The 23,873-nt window shown below is 41.5% G+C and overlaps 1 protein-coding gene across 3 annotated transcripts in view; it reads left to right on the top strand.

Annotated features, from left to right (window-relative positions):
- Positions 1–8,190: 8,190 nt before the first annotated feature.
- Positions 8,191–23,873, top strand: part of PSMC6 (proteasome 26S subunit, ATPase 6) — a 30,981-nt gene continuing 15,298 nt past the window's right edge. For 2 of the 3 annotated variants that reach the window (XM_028141759.2, XM_008139049.3), the window contains exons 1-6: positions 8,191–8,326; positions 9,333–9,412; positions 9,506–9,545; positions 9,797–9,849; positions 12,531–12,598; positions 12,827–12,941. In XM_028141759.2, the coding sequence (XP_027997560.1) occupies positions 8,200–8,326; positions 9,333–9,412; positions 9,506–9,545; positions 9,797–9,849; positions 12,531–12,598; positions 12,827–12,941 (483 nt within the window). In that variant the 5' untranslated portion in view covers positions 8,191–8,199. The remainder of the gene's footprint in view (positions 8,327–9,332; positions 9,413–9,505; positions 9,546–9,796; positions 9,850–12,530; positions 12,599–12,826; positions 12,942–23,873) is intronic. The other variant, XM_028141760.2, reaches the window with a different exon arrangement.

The following is a 23,873-nucleotide window of genomic DNA, read 5'->3' as shown; positions in this document are numbered from 1 at the left end:
CTACACCCATCACCTTCGCTTCACTTGGCTCCCTCCCTAACCCCTCCTCTGGTTAGGTTAGGTTCCTCCTCTTTGGTTCCATGAGGTCACATAATTGTGCTTACCACATGCAAGGAACTCTATGTTTATGTTTAGGTTTCTCCCATTCAACAGATGGGTTTGGGAACCTGCCTTGGTAGTCTCAGGTTCCCCAGCACTTAGTATTATGTATGTCAGTGATGGGCAACCTTTTGAGCTTGGTGTGTCAAACTTCGCCAAAAAACTGAGCATAACTCGGGCAGTGTGTCACTTTGAGGAAAAAAACTAACTCCAAGACTCTAGTCGCAAATGTTTCATCCTCGGCATGCGGCCGCGTGTCATCAGAAATGGCTACGCGTGTCAGTGCTGACACGCGTGTCATAGGTTCGCCATCACTGATGTATGTGCTTCACAAGATGACTTCTGAATGAATGTACAAATAAATTAGCTAACAAACTTGAAGAGATAATAACAGCATGAGATGTCACAGGGCAATGTGTGATTATGATTCAAACTCTAAAAGCTTAGAAGCAGAGCCATCATATTGGGCAGGAGTAATTGTGGATGGGGGAAAGGACACCATAGAATTGACAAGAGAAAATTCACAAAAGGTATGGATGTTGGAAAACTGATTAGAAAATAAGGGATCAACTACCAGTTGATTCATTAAAAAAGAAATAAAGTTATCTAAAATTCATTTAGCAAGTACTTTAGGATCAGGGTTATTTAGTTAAGAAACAAGAGTGGTTACAAACCCAGGGCTCTACTTAGCACCATTCCAGGAAGAGGAAAGAGAGAAAGTTCCAAAATGCGTGTGGGGGAAGTGGGAGGGGGAGGGACAGTGGATTGTGAAGTCCTTTCATGCTGAATATTAAAACTCCTCCCCTGCCTCCAGCAAACCACCTGTCAGGCTCAGTTCCAAAACCGCTGACCTTAAACTACACCTGCTTCCCACTTGCCCCCATCAGGCCTGATTCTCTCCTCTCCCATTCTCAAAGAGGTGGAGAATTCTTCAAGGAATAAACAGTGGCATCAAAAACATCAAAACAGCTGATCCCTTCCATTCACACTTTCAGAATTCTACTTACTACCTTTTTATTTTAGTGCCAGAAGACCAAGGCTGGCCAGATTGTTAGGGAAAGCCTCCAATTATGAAATACAGAGACCAAAAGAAATAGGAAAGAAAGGAACATTGAGGAAACAACAAGGGAAGAAAGGAAGACAAACAAAAAGCTGTAATCAATATTGTCGAAGACTTAAAAACAGGATTTTATAAAAAAGAACAATCAGAGAACAAGAAAGAGTTCTTAGAAACTAAATATCCGATAACCAAAATAAAAAGTTTCAACAAAAACTTTAGAAGAAACATTGAGGAAATATCCTAGATAGTGGAATAAAAGGACAGAGGAATAAAAAGAAATAGATGAGAAGAGATAGAAAAAATAGAAGATTAATTCAAGGAGAACAGGGTCTGACAAATAAGAGTACCACTAAGAGAGAACATGAGAACAGAGGAGAGAATAATCTTAGAAGTAATTCAAGAAAATAGCCAAAATTGAAGGATGGCTATCTAGATTGATAGGGCACATTGAATACCAGTTCTAGGAATGGAAAATGCCCTTAACAGAGATAAAACTTTCAGAAAGAAAAGCAAAAAACCTGGTCCCTACAAAGAATTGAGAATCAGAAGGGCAACTACAAAAGCATCAGGAGCTCCAGGACAATGGGGCAAGGCGTTCAAAATTGGGAGAGAATTCCATAGCCAGCCAAACTATTAGTCAGCTATGAGAATAGAATTAAGATGTTGTTAGCTATGAAGAATAATGCACATCTTTAAATCCTTTTCCAGAAAAATACTGTCCAAACAAATGAGTGAACAAAAATAAGGGGACCTGGGTATCAGAAAAGCAAAGGTAGCACATAGGAGAGGAGTTAAAAAAAGTTCTAGGAGAGAGCTATGCAACCCCCTGGGAGCCCGGATTAGAGCAAGAAGACTAAGGCCTCCAGAGGAGTGTCTCTGGGGAACACAGGACTGGATGTGTTCCAATTCCAGACACCTCATCCGACTGACTTTCTTTTTTTTTTTTTTTTAAATATATTTTATTGACTTTTTACAGAGAGGAAAGGAGAGGGACAGAGAGCTAGAAACATCAATGAGAGAGAAACATCGACCAGCTGCCTCCTGCACACCCCCTACCGGGGATGTGCCCGCAACCAATGTACATGCCCTTGACCGGAATCGAACCCGGGACCCTTCAGTCCGCAGGCCGACGCTCTATCCACTGAGCCAAACCGGTTTCGGCCTGACTGACTTTCTGAAAAACGTTATTCAGAGGGAGTTCACAATTGTAAAGCTGGGAAGAAAAAGTGATTAACAACAACAACAACAACTAAGCACATCTTTGTTGTTGTTGTTAATCCTCAACCAAGGATCTATTTTCCATTGATTTTTAGAGTGGAAGAGAGGGGGAGAGACAGAGAGAGAGAGAAACATCAATGTGAGAGAGACACATTGATTGGCTGCCTCCCCCTTGTGCCCTGATAGATCCTGCAATGGAGGCATGTGCCCTTGACTGGGTTCCAGCCCAAGGGCCAACGCTCTAACCAGCCAGGCAAAACTAAGCACATGGTTAAAACGAGGCAGCTTTTCATTCCAAGAAGTACAAAACAGTTTTACAATAAAGCAAACATAACTATAGTATATTGCTTGACTTACATCACCCCACAGTAAAAAGACAATGTTGGATAGCCCTAGCCGGTTTGGCTCAGTGGATAGAGCATTGGCCTGGAGACTGAAGGATCCCGGGATTGATTCCGGTCAAGGGCACATGCCCAGATTGCGGGCTCAATCCCCAGCAGGAGGCAGCCTATCAATGATTCTCTCTCATCATTGATGTTTCTAGCTCTCTCTCCATTTCCCTTCCTCTCTGAAATCAATAACAATATATTTAAAACATAAACTAATTTATTTTTTAAAATGTTGGACAGTGATTTAACCAAAACTTGTATATATTGTATGCATGGAGGATGAAGCTAGGGAAAGTGGGGATCTAGAGTGATATGAGTGCTAAATCTTTATCTTCCATATGGGAAGTCAAAAGATAAATCCTAAAATTGAGCTATCAAGAAATAGCAGTATAAGCATATTATTTAGAAACTAGGGGCCCGGTGCACGAAATTCGTGCACTGGGGGTCGGGGGTCCCTCAGCCCAACCTGCCCCCTCTCACATACTGGGAGACCTCAGGGGATGTCCTACTGACGGCTTAGGCCCGCGCCCCACAGGGAGCGTACCTAAGCCACAGTCTGGCCTCCCTTTGTGGGAAGCAACCAGGCTGGTCAGGGGAAGGCACCAGCCCTATCACCCCACTGCTGAAGCCACTGCCAGTCACCGCAGCCACCAAGGTGTTTTCATCAACACGGACTCCAGTTCCTTCACCAAGAAAAAATGACAACTTTCTTTAGGCATTTTCAAGATGTGTCTTTCATAGGATATGGATTTCTTTATTTTTTATCCTCACCTGAGGGTATGTTTCCATTGACTTTTAGAGAATGTGGAAGAGAGGGAAAGACAGAGAGAAACACTTTGATTGGTTGCCTCTTGCATGAGCCCTGATCTGGGCCCCTGCCAGGGAGGAGCCTGCAACCTAGGTACATGCCCTTGATCAGAATGAACCCAGACTCTGCTGTCTGCAGGCTGAGGCTCTATCCACAGAGTCAAACCAGCTAGGGCAGGATATGATATTTCTTAGCCCCTCCAGCAGCGGACCTTCGTTTTTTTCTCCAGAAGTGTCATGGAAAAACCCTAGATCACCTTTTTGGATTCTTATTACCCAAGTTACTAAGAATATTACCAGTGGCATACAGGAAGCTTAGCCAATGTGCAGTCAGAAAAGGTGTTTCCTCTATAGTTCACACCAATGGAGGGCTGGGCCCTGCCCAGGCCTAAAGCCTCTGGCCAAAGCTTTAGGCCTGGGAAGGGCACCTCCATCTCCCTCTGATCACAGACTCAGCCCCTGCCCAGGCCTGCCCAGACCGAAAGCCTCTTGGGCAGGAGCAGACCCCCAGCTCCCTACAATCAATCGCAGGGGGTCCACTCCTGCCCAGGCCGAAGCAATGCCCAGCTCCCTGGGATCGATTGCAGGGGGTCCGCTCGTGCACCAGGCCGAAGAAACCCCCAGCTCCCTGCAATCGATGGCAGGGGGTCCGCTCTTGCACCAGGCCAAAAGCCGCGGCTGGCGGCTTTTGGCCTGGAGCCTGAGCGGACACCCAGCTCCCCGCCTCCGATGGCAGGGGGTCCGCTCATGCACCAGGCCAAAACCCGCTGCCAGCAGCTTTTGGCCTGGAGCCTGAGCGGACACCCAGCTCCCTGCCTCCAATGGCAGGGGTCAGCTCTGGGCGCCTATGTATGCAAATTACCCGCCATCTTGGTCAGGTTTATTTGCATACTCGCTCTGATTGGATGGTGGGCATGGCTTTGGCTGGTGGGTGTGGCTGGTGGGCGTGGCTTAGGCATAGCGAAGGTGCGGTCAATTTGCATATTACTGTTTTATTAGGTAGGATATGCAGGTAAATATATTTAAAAAAACAACAAACATGTTTAAGAATTGGGGAACGGAGCCTACCTCAAGCAAGAGACAATTTTCCAGCAGGTTCCCTTTGAACATCATCTGCAACATCAGCTTTTCTTGGTTGTATAGCAGACAGCCTTCAGATTTAAACTGGAACATCTGCTCTCCGGGGCCTCCAGCTTGCCATCTGACCCAGCAGATATTGAACTTGCCAGCATCCATAATCACATGTGCCAATCCTTACTTTTTAAATATATGTATAAAAGAATTGGGGAATAGTGCCGGCTGGTGTGGTTCAGTGGTTTCAGTGGTTGAGCGTCGACCTAAGAACCAGGAGGTCATGGTTCAATTCCCGGTCAGGGCACATGCCCAGGTTGCGGGCTCAATCTCCAGTGGGGGGCATGCAGGAGGCAGCAGATCAATGATTCTCTCTCACCATTGATGTTTCTCTCTTTCCTTCTCCTTCCTCTCTAAAATCAATAAAAATATATTTAAAAAAAAAAGAATTGGGGGAATGGAACTCTAGGGTACAATAAGGTGGGGCAGTAGACACCTCTTTTATAACCTAAACCTTGTGGTACTTTTTTTTTTTTTTTAAAGAAACTATCTTTGTGTATGACTTTGATTAGAGTATTTCCAAAAAGCCTACAAATTCTAACTTCTATTCCTACCTCGAGACCTTACTGCTTAGCCATAGACACATTTAATTAAGTGCATTCTGGTAGGTATTTGCGGGTGGATATGTGGGATGACAAATTTCTCAAAGACTGGAGTGTTGTGGCTATGTGGGAGTACAAGCAGTTGCTACTTGCCTACCTGGTACTATTTCCCAGTGTCTCTCTAGAAAAATATCAGTTCCTGTCGGATTAGTTGTCTGTCACTGTGTAACAAATTATCACAAAACTTAGTGGCCTAAAACAACAAACATGTATTATCTCCCAGTTTTTGTGGGCCAGCAACTCAAAAACAGCTGAACCGGGTTACGTGACTCAGTTCCTAAGGATGTTGCAATCAGGACTAGGGCTTCAGTCACCTAAAGGCTTGCTGGGCTCCCTCACATGGCTGCTGGCAGCAGGCCTCAGTTTCTTGCAGGCTGACCCTTGCCATGTGGGCCTCTCCATGGATCTGCTGGTGTGTCTTCATCACAGGACAGCTGGCTTCCCACAGAGGGCATGATCCAAGGGAGAATAAAGAGGAACCCCAATGCTTTTTATGACCTGGTCTCTAATTATATACTGTCCCTCCCACTGTATTCTACTTGTTCAGAGCACGTCACTAGATCTGACGAATGGTGGGGGGGAAGTGGGGAATACCAAAAAATGTGTGTACGTGTTTTAAAACCACACATCCATCAATGCTACATTATAGGTAAGTAGGAGACTATCCTTAAATAATTCTTCGAAGATTTAAATCTATCTCATCTCTTTTATTGACCCCCCCCCCCAAAAAAAAAAAAACAAGTTAGCCCTACTTTCTCATATCTCTTCTTTTCAACTCTGTGATATTGTAAGTTCCTTGAGTCCTGATGACATTTCTTAGTCTTTCTGTATCTCTGCTTACTTATCATGGTGTCTGACATACTTACATCTTTATTCATTCAGGAATTTATCTATATAACCATCTTCTGGGGATACAATAATGAGCAAGAAATGGTCACAGTCCTTGTTTTCCTGGAACTTATAGTCTACTGATGGAAACGACACTAACCATTTAACCAGACTTATGAATGTATAATTACAAATCGAGCTACATTTTCTGATGGAGAGGAATAGTCTTACAGGTACATATAAAAAAGGAGCAGGGCTGTTCTGATGCAAGCATGGGGAAAGTAGATAGGCTCATCTGAAGTTGGAATTTTGCCAGATGGGCGAGAGAAAGAGAATATGGGTCAAGGGGTCTAAAATATTGGTGTTGAAATCACACATTAGTATGTGCTCATAAATACTTATTGAATTGAACCAACTGTGCTGACTTTTTTCCTCTGCTTTATCCTCTCTTCTTTACTTCTTGATGTCAGAGGTGCTGTATGTTGATGTGGATGGACTCGTTTGACCAGAATAGTTGCAGCTGAGTGGGAGAAGGGACTATTCCTGCTCAATTCATTTTCCTTGTTTATTGTCTGCTGCAATTCCCAGTTATATTTAGAAAAACAGAATAGAATATTCACACAACACACATACTTTTCCAAATAAATTTGAAGACATCGTTTATGTGAGTTTGATAACTTAATTCACATAAATTTACACTTTATATGTATAGATAGGGCATTCCTATTTAAACTCAAAATTCAGAGCCAGTGGATGAGATGAAATCGAATGGACTCACTTTGGAGAATTTGACTGATTCTACTGGAACAACAATAAATTCTCCCCAAGAGCAAGGCTGGGAAAGGTACAGCTACAGAGACCTATCCCACAAAAAATTGAGGTCATTACTACCCTTAAAATAAATAATTTAAAATAACATCATTGAATGCTTACTATGTGTCAGACTTATTATGTTAATGGCTATAGGCATACTATCTTATTTAATACTCTATGGCATCCCTATGAGATAGGTACAATTATTATGCTCATTTTACAGATTATTGGAAGATTAAATAATTTATCCAAAAGCACAGAAATCTGAAAGACAGTTCTATCAGACTTCAAATTTCTGACTCAGCCTACGTGAGCATCTTTATCTTGTGCCCCACATCTCCACAATCTACCCCTTTCCCCTCTTGTTGGCCTCCTTTCTGTTTCTGAAATGAGCCGAGGTCTTCTTCACCTTAGGATCTTTGCACTTGTTGTGTCTTCCGCTTGGAAGGTTCTTCTCCAGTTTGTTGCACTACTGGGTCCTTATTTCAGATATCTGTTTTAAATTAGTTCTCCTCGCCTTGCTCTATAACATTACCATGTTTTACTTCCAGTACAGCCTGGCCAGTTTGGATGACTGTGGTACTGTGCACCGAGTTGGATTCCCAGTCAGAGCACATACTAGTATACGGGTGCCCCAGTCAGGGCATGCACAGAAGGCAACCAAAGGCAACTGATCGATGTTTCTCTCTCTCATTGATGTTTCTCTCTCTGTCCCTTCCTCTCTAAGCATATCCTTGGGTGAGGATTTTTTAAAAAGTATTTACATTACAGTATATAATTTATTACGGTCTGAGATTATTTTTTTTCATCTCCCCACCAGATTGTGTACCCTTAGTACCTCTTTCATTGAATGAATAAGTGAATGAAATAGCCTCCTTCCGTACCTAGAGGTCCTGGATAGTAGGACTGTGTTATACCGATAGGCCATCAAAACTATATATAAAGATTGCACGTTCCCTACTTCATTCTGAACTCAGTTTATTACAAAGCCTTTTGTGGGTTCCAGCACAGCAGTGATTTCAGAATAGCGAGGTCTCTCGGAATGACCAGAATAACAGCACCCTGCTTTACCCATCCCGACCAGCAGGGGGCAGTGCGGTCGGAGGCCTCCTTCAGTGCACGCCTAAGTCCTAGAAAGGAGAGGGAGTAGAGAGGCGGGGCCAACAGAAAGGGGGCGTGGCTTCCCACGAACCCGCCCTCCCAGGGAGGCTGTCCCCCCCCTCGCCCCGCCCCGACCCCCGCCCGGGCGGCCATGGCCCTTCCCGGCATCCCCTATGAGCGACGGCTTCTCATCATGGCGGACCCTAGAGATAAGGCGCTGCAGGACTACCGCAAGAAACTGCTGGAGCACAAGGAGATCGACGGCCGCCTCAAGGAGTGTGAGTGCACCGCTCTTGCTACAGTGGTCCCGGGCCTGAGCCCGCCGCGTCTCTGACGAGGCGGAGGCCTTGGACGGAGCCCGGCCACCTGGCCCAGGCGATGGGCAGGCCTCAGTCCAGGGGCAAGGCGCTTTGTCATCGCGCCCTGAGGTTGGCAAGCAGGGCCTCCGCGGGCGTGGAAGTGGCCCGGTCTGGTCCAGGGGACAGAAAGAGCATTCCCAGCTCTGGGATGGAGTGGGAGAGGGACCCGAGGGGCGAGGGGAAGTGGGCCGTCCGGGGATGCTGCCCAGGTGGGGTGCCGGGTGGGCAGTGTTGGCGAGGTCCCGGCCCCCCGAGAAGGAGAGACGGGGGTCAAGTACTTGCTCCAGCAAGAGATGGCACTCGGGTAGCTGACCTGTCAGTGGAGTGGAAAGCCGGGCGAGGAGCCTGGGAGGGCGTCCGCCCGCCGTCAGAACCCTCCTCGTCCGTCTTTTCCCGTGCTCCGAGTGGTACTCCGCCAGGCACACAAGTTTCCCTTAACTCTTGAGCTAAAAGGACACTGGCAGTTTTTTAAGAGTGCACCTTCATGGAATTAAATGAAGCTCATAACCATATACTTCCGCGGAGCACCAAACCTGTTGCCCTTCTTTAAGGTAGCAAGCCAGAGAGCAATAATAATAATCCATGCGAGTAGGTGAAGAGGTGAGGAAGGGTCTAACTTTTATCCTTTGGATTTGTAGTGGCGAATCCGGAAGTGTCACAGTGTCAACATCTGCAAGAGTGTAGCCTAAAATGTACCTAAACAACTAAGTATTGCCGATCAAAAAAAAAAAAATGATACTTTCTCTGTAACATGTCATTTTTAAACGTGTCACCTATAAACAGCGTTATTTCTTTTGTACTTTGATATATTGGATATAAAATATATGTAAAATGAAATAGACAAACTTAAGTAAAGTGAGACTTAGCAACTTAAACCCACTAAGATTATTGTTTAATTAAAAATGTTCAAATTATATTATTTCAGTAAGGGAACAATTAAAAGAACTTACCAAGCAGTATGAAAAGTCTGAAAATGATCTGAAGGCCCTACAAAGTGTTGGGCAGGTAGGTAATGGAGTTTGGGGTGTAAGGGGTGATGGTAATTGCTTTGTTTTTAAGCTGTTGGCAAAAGATAATGCTTTCTTTTTTCTTTCTTAGATTGTGGGTGAAGTACTTAAGCAGTTAACTGAAGAAAAATGTAAGTGGATTACACTGTTAATTAGTAAGAAAAAAGAGTGGACTCTGCCGCACCACCAACTTTTGAAATGCTTATAATGCTTATTATTCACAATAGTGAAGGTAGATGCTATTCTTGCATAGATTTAATTTTCTTTCAACTATGTATTGTCTTCTTGGAGGACAAAAATAAAACTCAGCGTGCCATCAATGTGGGTATATTTCATTTTACTTGCTATTTTTAAATGTTTTCTTTCATTTTCTTTTCTCTAGTCATTGTTAAAGCTACAAATGGACCAAGATATGTTGTGGGTTGTCGTCGACAGGTAACACTTTAAATTTGTATAGTGCTTTATAATTGGCCAAGGTGCATTCATAAAAGTTATTTAATTCTTGAGGTAAGCAGGTCAGGTATTATGCCCATAACTCCCAAAAGTGATTTGTTAAGATATAACTAATTGTTAGCAAAGCCTATAAACTAAAACCATGGCCTTTGACTCCTGGTATTCTCTACTTTCTACTGTACTTAGTTGCCTCAGTCAGCTCTACACACTTAGAAATCAAAGACTTTTATTTTTTTATTTTTAAAATATATTTTTATTGATTTTAGAGAGGAAGGGAAAGGGATAGAGAGATAGAAACATCTATGAGAAGGAAATAACAATCGGTGAGCCTCCTGCTCACCCCCGACGGGTTCAAGCCTGCAACCTGGGCATGTGCCCTGACCAGAAATCAAACCATGACCTCATGGTTCATGGGTTGATGCTCAACCACTTAGTCACACTGGCCAGGCAGAAATCAGAGACTTTTAGAACTAGATGGATTTAAGAGGATTAAATCCTGTCAATTACCTATGTTTTATATTTAAATATTAATGTTACTTATAGACTACTACAGCTTAAATTTATTTTGTATGAGTTCATTTAGATTAGAATAGGCAAATGGAAATAATTCCACATTTTATTTTGCAGTTATCAAAAATGCCAACAAATGGTTTTGAATCATAATAGCCTCTGAATCCAATTTATGTATTCCCCTATTCCAGTGGTTGGCAAACCACGGCTCGCGAGCCACATGCGGCTCTTTGGCCCCTTGAGTGTGGCTCTTCCACAAAATACCACGGCCTGGGCGAGTCTATTTTGAAGAAGTGGCGTTAGAAGAAGTTTAAGTTTTAAAAATTTGGCTCTCAAAAGAAATTTCAATCATTGTACTGTTGATATTTGGCTCTGTTGACTAATGAGTTTGCCGATCACTGCCCTATTCTCTACGAAGTATCCTTAGAGCATACTAGTACTTGTAAGTTCTTTGGAAGGAGCTTTCTCTGAGTATTTGTTATATCAGTTTTTTATAAACATTGATATAACATGGCTGTAGAATGGAATTTAACCCAGGGACTAACTCTAATCTGAGAATTTTGCATAGCATATAAATGGAATGACATTTTCCAAATAAAAAATATTAGATGCCTAGTCTGACAGAGGATTATGTTCCTTTCAGGGCCCTCTGGATGCCAAAAGTTGGCATTTCTGCCCTAGCCAGTATGGCTTGGTTGAATGCCATGCCATGGGCCAAGAAGTCACCAGTTTGATTCCCAGTCAGGGCACATGCCCGGGTTGTGGGCTCTATCCACAGTAGGGGTGTACAGGAGGCAGCCGATGGATGTTTTTCTCTCTCACATCGATGTTTCTCTCTTCCTTTCCCTTCCTCTCTCTAAAAAATCAATAAAAACATAAACTAAGAAAAAAGTTGGCATTTCAAAGATATTTCATGGTTGTATGAGGGCAAGAGAGTACTTGAAAACTGGAAAATATTAGAAAAGCCAGAGTATATATTTCTTATAGATGTTAATGTTGAAATAGCTTCACATTGATCTCATTTTAGCTGTTTTTCAGGTACCTCACTTGCAATTTTTTTCAGTTTAATCTATTATATTAAACCTAGTATTTTGCCTGCTTCTACTTTATTGTAATTGATACTAAATCCTAACCTTAGAGCTCTTTGCAAAATTCTGTGGTAAGTAGTTAGTAATTTGTTTGATTCTGAAATTGTATTGGCAAGCAGTTTTTTAATCTATGAAAAAGTAACTTTAGCCTGGCTGGTGTGGCTCATTGGTTGAGCGTCGACCTATGAACCAGGAGATCACCATTCAATTCCCAGTCAAGGTACATGCCTGAGTTGTGGGCTCCATTCCCAGTGTGGGGTGTGCAGGAAGCAGCTGATCAGTGATTCTCTCTCATCATTGATGTTTCTATCTCTCTCTCTCCTTTCCTCTCTGAAATCAATAAAAACACTTTTTTAAAAAAAAGTAACTTTATTTATGAAAAGTAACTGAATGTGAGGTCGAACCTATTGGATAGATACTACCCAATTCTAGCCAAATAAGTTACTCTGCCCAAATATACCAATAGTTTAGTAGAGTTCAGTCTAGTATAATACAGTTAGCATAGTGTCTGGCATAGAGCAAAGGCATGAAATAATGATGGCTGTTTTGTTTTTAACAGTTTATTAAAAATCTCTAAAGGGGGAAACAATGCATCTCCCCCTTATCTCCTATGATCAAGTAACACATTCTTCCCAAAAGGTATAGCTTTTAAAATAAATCCAATGGGCACACCACTTTCCTTCTCCCAAAATGTTCACTTAACAGATTTCTGTATAAATGCCTTGGTAGCAGTTACTGAAGTCACTGTACTACAGTGCCTGAGTACGTATCAGTAGAACTATATTAATAAGCCTCTGAAAGTAAAATACTAAAGGCCATTCCTTCTTTAAAAACAAGGTCATTTACATCTCAAACTTTGTGTATTAGTGATTTCACATTTCATGCTGAGATTGCACAAAAGGGGCCGATGGAAATAACTTTGAATTATAATGTTTATAGCCTTCTGATGGCATGGTGCTAATGATCTAATATTAGAGTTCTCTCTGCAGGGTAAAAAATGATTATTTGGCTTCTACATATTCTCCCCATTTTAAGTGTTTAACTCCTTTTGTTTTACAAAATTAGCTTGACAAAAGTAAGCTGAAGCCAGGAACAAGAGTTGCTTTAGATATGACTACACTAACCATTATGAGGTAAGTTTCTGATTCTATTTAGTTTATTTTCACAGAGGGAAAATTTTATCCAAAATATGTTTTTAGAGATCACTGAATATTTTGCCACTTCTTCCCTTTTACTAATTCCTAATTAGTTTAAACATTTTAAAATAAAATCACCAAAATGTGCTTGCATCATTTATATTCTATCTGTAGGTTGAGAGAAAATTCATTTTAAAAAGAAAAATACATACTTTGTCATTATAGGTATTTGCCAAGAGAGGTGGATCCATTGGTTTACAACATGTCTCATGAAGATCCTGGGAATGTGTCCTATTCTGAGATAGGAGGGCTATCAGAACAGATTCGGGAATTAAGAGAGGTTGGTAGTGTATGCTTTGTTTCCTGAATTTAATAATAAATAGTATTGGTTTTAAGATGCCTGAAGGGAGAAAGAGGATGAAAAATTACTTTGTCCAAATAGTGGTTGCTGAATATTATACATTTAATATTCTTGCTGAGAAGAACAGTACTGAATTTCTAGCTGTGAAAATTATGTGTTTGTTAATGTGGAGATAATTTGGTGTTAGAAAAATCCTGCTCTTTGTGACTAAGAATCTATCTATCTTAATAAAAAGAATATATCTTTTTATTTCATTAAAAATAACAATATATTTATTTTTTATATATATAAAAGGCTAATATGCAAGGTATCCCTCAGGAGTTCGACTGGGAGACTGGGAGTTGAATCACTCGCTATGATGCACACTGACCATGTGGTTGGGGGGTTGTGTGGAATGAAGGAAGGTCCCAGCCGGCAGCCGGAAGGCCCCGATTGGTCCTGATTGCCAGCCAGGCCTAGGGACCCTACCCGTGCATGAATTTCGTGCACCAGACCTCTAGTAATTGATATAATTCAATGCTCATGCCTTCTGTGATTTTGATTATCATAGTAGGTTATTTGGGTCAGAGCACATTTGGATAATGTGTAATATAGTTTTTCCCATACCCTTATTTTTTTTTTTTTTCTTTCTTTTTTTTTTTTTTTTAAATATTTTTATTGAGGTATTATATGTGTACATATCTTACTATTACCCCCCCCACCCCACACCCACACATGCCCTCCCCCCCCAGAGTTTTGCGTCCATTTTTTATGCTTATATGCATGCATACAAGTCCTTCGTTTGATTTCATAACTCCCCCACCTTTCCCAAACTTTCCCCCTGTACTTTGAAAGTCTGTTTGATGCTTTACTGTCTCTGTATCTATCTTTTTGTTCACCACTTTATAATGTTCTTTACTATCCCTAAATGAGTGAGATCATGTGGTATTTTTCTTTCATTGACTGGCTTATTTCACTTAGCATAATGTTCTCCAATTCCATCCAGGTTGCTGCAAATGATGAGAATTCCTTCTTTTTTATGGCAGCATAGTATTCCATTGTGTAGATGTACCACAGTTTTCCGATCCAGTCATCTGCTGATGGGCACCTAGGCTGTTTCCAAATCTTAGCTATTGTAAATTGTGCTGCTATGAACATAGTGGTGCATATATCCTTTCTGATTGGTGTTTCTAGTTTCTTCGGATATATTCCCAGGAGTGGGATTACTGGGTCAAATGGGAGTTCCATTTTCAGTTTTTTGAGGAAACTCCATACTGTTCTCCACAGTGGCTGCACCAGTCTGCATTCCCACCAGCAGTGCACGAGGGTTCCTTTTTCTCCGCATCCTCGCCAACACTTGTTGTTTGTTGATTTGTTGATGATAGCCATTCTGACAGGTGTGAGATGGTACCTCATTGTTGTTTTGATTTGCATCTCTCGGATAATAAGTGACTTTGAACATGTTTTCATGTGTCTCTTGGCCTTCCTTCTGTCTTCTTTTGAAAATATTCTGTTTAGGTCTGTTGCCCATTTTTTTATTGGATCATTTATCTTCCTCTTATTGAGTTGCATAAGCTGCCTGTAGATGTTGGAGATTAAACCTTTATCAGTGATAGCATTTGCAAATATGTTTTCCCATGCAGTGGGCTTTCTTGTTGTTTTGTTGATGGTTTCTTTTGCTGTAAAAAAGCTTTTTATTTTGAGGTAGTCCCATTTGTTAATTTTCTCTTTAGCTTCCATTGCCCTAGGGGCAGTGTCAGTGAAGAAGTTCTTGTGGCATATGTCTGAGATTTTGTTGCCTGTGGATTCCTCTAGTATTTTTATGGTTTCCCGTCTTATGTTTAAGTCCTGTATCCATTTTGAGTTTATTTTTGTGTATGGTGTAAGTTGGTGATCTAGTTTCATTTTTTTGCATGTATCTGTCCAGTTTTCCCAACACCATTTATTGAAGAGACTGTCTTGACTCCATTGTATGTTCATGCCTCCTTTGTCAAATATTAATTGAGCATAGTGGTTTGGGTCGATATCTGGGTTCTCTATTCTGTTCCATTGATCAATATGTCTGTTCTTGTGCCAGTACCAGGCTGTTTTGAGAACAGTGGCTTTGTAATACAGCTTGAAATCTGGTATTGAGATCCCACCTACTTTATTCTTCTTTCTGAGGATTGCTGAGGCTAGTCGGGGTCTTTTTTTATTCCAGATGAATTTTTGGAGAGTTCTTTCTAGGTCTGTGAAATATGCTGTTGGTATTTTGATGGGGAGTGCATTGAATCTGTAGATTGCTTTGGGTAGTATGGACATTTTAATGATGTTGATTCTACCAATCCAGGAACATGGTATGTTCTTCCATCTGTTTACGTCTTCCTCTATCTCTTTTTTCAGTGTCCTGTAGTTTTCTGTGTATAGGTCTTTTACCTCCTTAGTTAAGTTTATTCCTAGGTATCTTAATTTTTTTGGTGCGATGGTAAATGGGATTGCTTTTTTAGTCTCTCTTTCTGTAAGTTCATTATTGGTGTATAGAAAAGCCATAGATTTCTTGGCGTTAATTTTGTATCCCGCTACATTGCCGAATTCATTTATTAAGTCTATTAGTTTTTTGATGGAATCTTTTGGGTTTTTTATGTACAATATCATGTCATCTGCAAATAAGGACAGCTTCACTTCTTCTTTTCCAATTTGGATGCCTCTTATTTCTTCTTCTTGCCTAATTGCGATAGCTAATACTTCCAGTACTATGTCAAACAGGAGTGGTGAGAGTAGGCATCCCTGTCTTGTTCCTGTTCTTAGGGGAAATGGTTTTAGTTTTTGCCCATTGAGTATGATGTTTGCTGTGGGTTTATCATAAATAGCTTTTATTATGTTGAGGTATGAGCCTTCTATTCCCACCTTGTTGAGAGTTTTTATCAAGAAAGGGTGTTGGATTTTGTCAAATGCTTTTTCTGCATCTATTGATATGACTATGTGATTTTTATCTCTCAATTTGTTTATGTGATGTATCACGTTTATTGATTTGCGGATATTGTACCATCCTTGCATTCCTGGAATAAATCCTACTTGGTCATGGTGTATGATCTTTCTGATGTACTGCTGGAGCCGATTTGCTAGAATTTTGTTGAGGATTTTGGCATCAATGTTCATGAGGGATATTGGCCTGTAATTCTCTTTCATTGAGTTGTCTTTATCTGGTTTTGGTATTAGGGTGATGCTGGCTTCATTGAAGGAGCCTGGAAGTGTTCCTTCTTCTTGAATTTTTTGGAATAGTCTGAGGAGGATAGGTTTTAGTTCTTCCTTGAAAGTTTGATAAAACTCTCCTGTGAAGCCATCTGGCCCCGGGCTTTTGTTTGCCGGAAGCTTTTTGATGACTGCTTCAATTTCTTCCATAGTTACTGGCATGTTGAGCTGTTTAGAATCTTCCTGATTGAGTTTTGGAAGGTTGTATTTTTCTAGGAATATGTCAATTTCCTCTAGGTTGTCCAGTTTGTTGGAATAGAGTTGTTCGTAGTATTTTGTAACAATCCTTTGTATTTCGTCGGGGTCTGTTGTTATTTCACCTCTTTCATTTCTGATTTTGTTTATTTGGGTCCTCTCTCTTTGCTTCTTGGTGAGCCTGGCTAGAGGTCCATCAATCTTGTTTATCCTTTCAAAGAACCAGCTCTTGGTTTTGTTGATCTTTTGTATTGTTTCTTTGGTCTCTATGTCGTTTATCTCCGCTCTGATCTTTATTATTTCTTTCCTTCTGCTTACACTGGGCTTATCTTGTTGCTCTCTCTCTAACTCTTTGAGTTGTTGGGTTAGGTAATTTATTACCATTGTTTCTTGTTTTTTGAAGTAGGCTTGTAGAGCTATGAACTTCCCTCTCAGGACTGCTTTCATTGTGTCCCATAGATTTTGGATTGTTGTGTTTTCATTGTCGTTTGTTGCCATGATGTTTTTTATTTCTTCCTTGATGTCTTTGGTAACCCAGTCATGGTTTAATAACATGCTGTTTAGTCTCCAAGTGTTTGATTTCTTTGGGTTGTTTTTATTGTAGTTGATTTCCAGTTTTATGCCACTGTGATCTGAGAAGATACTTGATATGATTTCTATCTTCTTGAATTTGGAGAGACTTTGCCTATGTCCTAACATATGGTCTATCTTTGAAAATGACCCATGTGCACTTGAGAAGAATGTATATTCTGTGGCTTTGGGGTGAAATGTTCTGAAGATGTCGATTAATTCCATCTGTTCTAGTGAGTCATTTAGGATTGATGTTTCTTTGCTGATTTTTTGTTTAGAGGATTTGTCCAATGGTGATAGTGGGGTATTGAAGTCTCCTACTATGATTGTATTACTGTCAATCTCTCCTTTGATATCTTCCAGGAGTTTTTTAATGTATCTTGGTGCTCCTGTATTGGGTGCATATATGTTTACCAGAGTTATTTCTTCTTGTTGGATTTCTCCCTTTAGTATTATGAAGTGGTCTTCATTATCTCTTGTTATGTCCTTCACTTTGAGATCTAATTTGTCAGATATAAGTATTGCAACCCCAGCTTTTTTTTCATTTCCATTTGCCTGGAAAACCTTTTTCCATCCCTTTACTCTCAGTCTGTATGTATCCTTTTTTTTGAGGTGGGTTTCCTGTAGACAGCAGATATCTGGGTTTTGTTTTCTTATCCAGTCTGTTACCCTGTGTCTTTTGATTGGGGCATTCAATCCATTTACATTTAAAGTTATTATTGATAGGTACTTATTTGACGCCATTTTTATTCTATACCCCTGTGTACCTTCTTTGCTTCCTATTTCTTTCTTTCTTTTTTTTTTTTTTTTTTACAGCAGACCCTTTAGCATTTCTTTCATTGCTGGTTTGGTGGTGAGAAACTCCCTTAGTCCTTTTTTGTCTCTGAAGCTCCTGATTTCACCTTCAATTTTGATTGATAGCCTTGCTGGGTACAGTATTCTTGGATTTAGACCCTTCCTTTGCATGACTTGGTATATTTCATTCCATTCCCTTCTGGCCTGATGAGTTTCTGTTGAGAAATCAGTTGCTAGTCTGATGGGGGTTCCTTTGTATGTAACTGTCTGTCTCTCTCTGGCCGCTTGTAAGATTCTTACTCTGTCGTTGGTGTTTGCCAACTTAACTATAATGTGCCTTGGCGTCGGTCTTTTGGGGTTCATTTTGCTTGGAACTCTGTGAGCTTCTTGGATTTGTGTGGGTTTTTTCTTCCCTATATCAGGGAAGTTTTCTGTTATTATTTCTTCAAACAGGTTTTCTATTCCTTGCTCAGTTTCCTTTCCTTCTGGCACCCCTATTATCCTGATGTTGTTTTGTTTTGTATTGTCCCGAAGTTCCCTTACGCTCTCCTCAATCTTTCTAATTTTTGTTTCTAGAAGCTGTTGTAATTGGGTATTTTTTTCCATCTTGTCTTCTAGCTCACTTATGCGGTCCTCTGCTTCGTCTAGTCTACTCTTGATGCTTTCTATTGAGTTCTTTACAGCAGCGATGTCATTTTTCATTTCTTCTTGGTTCTTACTCATATTGTCGAATTTGTCTTCCATCCTTTTCAGCCACTTTATGACCATTTCTCTGAATTCTTTCTCTGATAGGTTGTTTGCCTCTAAATCGTTTACTTCCTTTTCTGGTGATGCCTGCTTCTCTTTCCTGTGGGGGCTGTTTCTTTGTCTCCTCATGGTCTCTCTTCTCCGGATGTCTGGTTATATAGATTTCTCTCTCTGGCGTTGATTTAAAGGTATAAAATACAACACAACCAGGCACAACAGACAAGGCACTGAACAGAATTGTATTCACGATATTAATAACCTCCAATAAAGGTAACCACCAGAGAAAGACAAATTAGGGAATAGGAGTGGAAGAGGGAGAGTAAAAAGAAAGAACAACAACGAAGAAAAAAACAACAACAAAGAGTGTGAATCTGAACTTGGGAAAAGAGCAGAAAGAAAGAAAAGAAATAACAGAAAAGAAAAAGAAAAGAAAAAAAAGTAAGAGAGACAAGAATGATACTAAGAGAGAAAAGGGGAACAAACTATATATATGGGGAGTAAACTCCACTAGAACAACCACTATTCCCAGCAAATTCCAGCAACACGAGCCTGGAGATTAATACAAACTGCAACAGCAGCTAATATCAAGTGAGGCAAGGGAAAACAAAAGTAAAAAACAAACAAAAACAAAGCAAACAAAAGAACCAACCAAACCAACAAAAAGAATAATCAAAACAATCTCATAAAAAAGCATAAAAATTCAATCTAATCAACATTCAAGCAAACAACAACAAAAGGCCCGAAAGAAAACTAATTTTTTAAAGGTAGCGTAGAGAGAGGTTTGTATGGATTTGGAGCAGGGGGTTGGGAATTAGATATATAAGTAGGGTGAAGTTTTAGCAGGGAGTAAACTGAAAAAGTAGGGAAAATCTAAAGCCAGAAAGGGTTAAGATAAACTGGGGACCAAAAGGGGAAAGGTTAGGAGGAGAGTGATGGCATAACGTTAGCTTTGAGATAGGGTAAAGCGATTGTAAGGGAAAGATGCAAATCGAATGTAGGACACTAATCCAAAAATAAAAGAAAGAGAAAATCAAATGACATTAAAAAAAAAAAAAAAAAAGTAAAATAATAGTAATAATAGTGCTGATTGAAAATAAAAATGTAATAATTAAAAAGGTGAAAATCAAGTGAGGAAAAAGAAAAAAATATTAGTTTCTTAAGTAAAAGATGCAAAAAATGAAAATAAAAAAATATGAGACTAAAAAATTGAAAAAAGAATTGAAAATTAAAAAATAGGAAGACTAAAATGTGCAGTAGCGGCTGTCATTCACTTCCTCTATTATTCTGTTTGGTACACCTTTTTCCCAGTCTGGGCGGTATTTCAGTTCAGCTTCATTCCAGGGCTCCTCAGTGTTGGAAGCCAGTCCTGCTTTTTAAGCCAGCCCTGTCTTAATTTCTCGTATTTATTTTTGATTACACCAGAGACAATTAGCGTTTCAGCCCCTGGGTGGCAGTGTTTCTGAATTGACTTCCGGGCCTCTCTAGCTCTTTTTTCTTTTTTTTTTTCCCCTTCTATGGCACTCACTACCGGTTTGTGGAGGTGTGCGCCTCAGAGCTGCCTCTCTGATGGTCACACGCAGCTCTGGCCCCAGGTTCCGAAAAAACACCTTCCCCCTGCAGTCTTTCAGGGTTTCCACCTGGGTTTTTCTATGTGTTGGGCTTAGCAATCAGAGTCGGAAAGAGCCCAGGTGTGCGGACCGTGGGTCTGTGCCCCAGACTAAGGAGCCTGCACTCCTTTGAAAATTCTTAGTCTGACCCTCCTCGTCAGATTAAAATGAGTTGCTTTCAAGAGGTCACTTCTGTTAGCAGCTCAGAAGACCCCCCTCCTCATTCACGGATCACGGCAGTTCCAACTGCCGCTGATTTTTCTAGGCACAGACCTCCCGGCTCCTGCCGGTCCTGCGGCTGCCGCACTTCCCTCACCCAGCGCTTCCCTCACCCACCGCGGGGATTAGAAACCGCAGCTTATTTCAGACAAAATCTGACCTTTCCGTGGTGCAGTGAAGAGTTTCTTTGAATCCAAATGTTTGCGCTGATAGGGGACCGGTGGTCTGGTGCTCCCAGCAGTTCAGTGTTTGCAGTTGTCGCGGAAAGTCAGGTTTCCACTAAAATCCTCCTTTCCTTGCAAGATGGCGAGGCGCCCGGCGAGCCCGCAGCTCCAGGAGGGGACCCAGCCCCTGTGGGTGCTGCGCGGTCAGAGGAACACTGCCCAGCACTCCCCCGCCTTTTCCTGGAGTTTAGCTGTCCCTTGGCTTGCCCACATACACTCCCTCTGCGAGCCTCTGCTGCTCCGACTCTCCGCCCCAGGAACAGACTCCAAACCCGACTCTATTCCATCGCCATTCTCCCATACCCTTATTATTGTTAGCTTCCCACCCTTATAGTAGAGTAAGTTACCTGTGCCCTAAATATTTTCTTTTGGTAAAGCTGTTTACTGCTGTTTAAGAAAAATACTGGCTTTAAGGTGGCTTAAACCTTTAAGCTTTTAGTTGAAGAATCTAATCAGGATTGCCCTGCTTCATAGCACAGATGGCTTCTTAACAATTCTCTTTAAAGCAAATTGATTGTCCTATTTATTTCAACCTAATTTAGTGGAAATATTTAGGAATGAATGAAAGATGCCACATTTTTCTGTGTATAAGACACCTCCATGTGTAAGATGCCCCCATGTATAAGGTGCCCCGCAGTTTTCCAAACCAAAATGAAGAAAGCAATATCTTAAACATGAAACAGAATGCATTTTTATTTAATAATTACCACAGGTAATGTTTATATACTAGTACTGTGATATTATGCAGCATATCATTTTATTCAACCTCTGTTGCATCGCTGCTCTCTTCTTCATCACTATTAGTTCCAGACATATCAATTTCTTCAACTTCTATTGTATCACTGCTGTCTTCTGAGTTACTGTCTATATATGTGAGATCACCTCATAAACTGGTGGCATTTTCTGAGCTAACTTTGTTCACGTTCTCATGGCCAACCCTTCTCTCCTCATGAAATTGAAGCACCATTTTGCCCTTCCTGTAAAATCAACAATGTTCATTTCACTTGCAAACATTCTTGCCTGACATTGAATAAGCGTGGTTGATACACATAAGCCACTCTGGCACTGCTCCATAATCCAAGTCTTAAGCCTCTGCTCCAAGTTTGCCCATTTTGCTGGTTTTCCTCCTAAGGCCTTCTTTTTTGGCCTCTTACGGAGTTGTTCTTTTTGTTTTCTCCACTGTCTGATCATACACTCAGTGGGAGGAGGTCCAAATGGTCTCTCTGCAGCTCTATTTCCAAGCTCTCTTGCATAGCTGATTACATTCAGTTTGAATTTTGCAGAATAAGACAATCACTTCTGGTATTTATCTTTTTATTTTTTGACATCTTTATGGGCTCAGAATGCTTAGGTCCCTGTTGCATCTGCACACTCTCCACCTCCACCTCCAATTATGGCATCAGCTGATGTCAGTAACAATAAGGCTCGTGATTGGAGGAAGCCTGTTTGACAGGGTATGAGTAGTTCCCTCCTCAGCTGACTTCCATGTATAAGATGCCCCTCGATTTTCAGTCTTAACGATTTTAGAAAAAAATAGCGTCTTATACACAGAAAAATACGGTACTTGGAATGATGTACATCATCTGATTTAAACCCTAAGCCAGTAGTTTTCAGAGTTTAGTATATTAAATTTTCTAGAACTCTTATTAAAATGCAGATTGCTAGGCCCTCAGCATGGTTCTGATATAGTAGGCTGGGAGTGGGACAAAGGAATTAGCATTTAAACAAGCATTCCAGGTAATTAGTAACCAAATTGTGTTTTGACCATAGTTGAGGAAGCATTGGCCTGAGTGTAAATTAAAGCCTGTTTTTCTCACTTTGTAGTTAATGAAAGGTCAACAGGTAGAAAAGTGCTTCATAGAACAGTGAAATCTTATCTTTTACAGTGATTTGCAGCAGCGGTCATAGGAGCAGAAAGAATCTCTCCTTCTCTATTTCTCACACAAACCCCCACCATATGCATATGCAATACCCTTTTCCATCTACATACACTTCAGAATACTGATTTCTCACACTTTTAGCTTGTCTTAATCATACCTTATAGACACAACTATTCAATAGACGTTTATCTCTCATGTTACTGATTCTGTAAAGAGATTAAGTTGGGCAGTCAAATGCTCAATTTTTCCATTCTCCACTTTTTTTTCCTTGAATCAGTCTTAGTAGGATCTTGGAAGCAAAATACTTGGTTCTTTTAAAGTTGCTATGCCAAAATGCCAAAATATGAAAGTTTTATATATTTTTTTACTTAGTGGCAGTTATAACTTACCAAATTCCCCATTTTAGAATTATTTTGTACTAGAGGCCCAGTACAGGAAATTCATGTATGGGTAGGGTCCCTAGCGGCTGCCAGCTGCCAGCTGGGACCTCCCTTCCCCCAGCTGCCTGCTGCTGCTGCCCCGTGGTCGAACTCCCCATCAAACTCCCGGTTGAGGGGACAATTTGCATATTAGGCTTTTATTACATAGGACTAGAGGCCCGGTGCATGAAATTCGTGCACGGGGGTTGGGGGGGGTGTCCCACAGCCCAGCCTGCACCGTCTCCAATCTGGGACCTCTCGAGGGATGTCCGACTGCCCGTTTAGGCCCAATCCCACCAGGCAGTCGGACATCCCTCTCACAATCCAGGACTGCTGGCTCTCAACTGCTCGCCTGCCTGCCTTCCTGATTGCCCCTAACTGCTTCTGCCTGCCAGCCTGATCACCCCCTAACCACTCCCATGCCAGCCTGATTGATGTCTAACTGCTCCCCTGCCAGCCTGTTTGCCCCCAACTTCCCTCCTCTGCCAGCCTGGTCACCCCTAACTGCCCTCCCATGCAGGGTTGATCGCCTCCAACTGCCCTCCCTTGCAGGCCTGGTGCCTCCCAACTGCCCTCCCCTGCTGGCCATCTTGTGGTGGCCATCTTGTGTTCACATGGGGGCAGGATCTTTGACCATATTGGGGCAGCTATATTGTGTGTTGGAGTGATGGTCAATCTGCATATTACTCTTTTATTAGATAGGATAGAGACCTGGTGCACAGGTGGGGGCCAGCTGGTTTGCCCTGAAGGGTGTCCTGGATCAGGGTGGGGGTTCCCTTGGGGCGTGGGGCGGCCTGAGCGAGGGGCCTGTGGTGGTTTGCAGGCCAGCCACGTCCCCTGGCAACCCAAGCGGAGGCCCTGGTATCTGGAATTTATTTACCTTCTACAATTGAAACTTTGTATCCTGGAGCGAAGCCAAGCCTCCTGCTCACTCAGTGGCCGGCAGCCATTTTTGTTTGGATTTGTTTACCGTCTATAATTGAAACTTTGTAGCCTTGAGTGGAGGCTTAGGCCGGCCAGGGCCGAGGAAAGCTTGGCTTCTTCT

The sequence above is a fragment of the Eptesicus fuscus genome, chromosome 5 (assembly GCF_027574615.1).
Source record: "Eptesicus fuscus isolate TK198812 chromosome 5, DD_ASM_mEF_20220401, whole genome shotgun sequence".
In the NCBI taxonomy this organism is placed as follows: Eukaryota; Metazoa; Chordata; class Mammalia; order Chiroptera; family Vespertilionidae; genus Eptesicus; species Eptesicus fuscus.
Note: the sequence above shows the minus strand (reverse complement) of the source record. Positions and strands in the feature narration are given on the sequence as shown.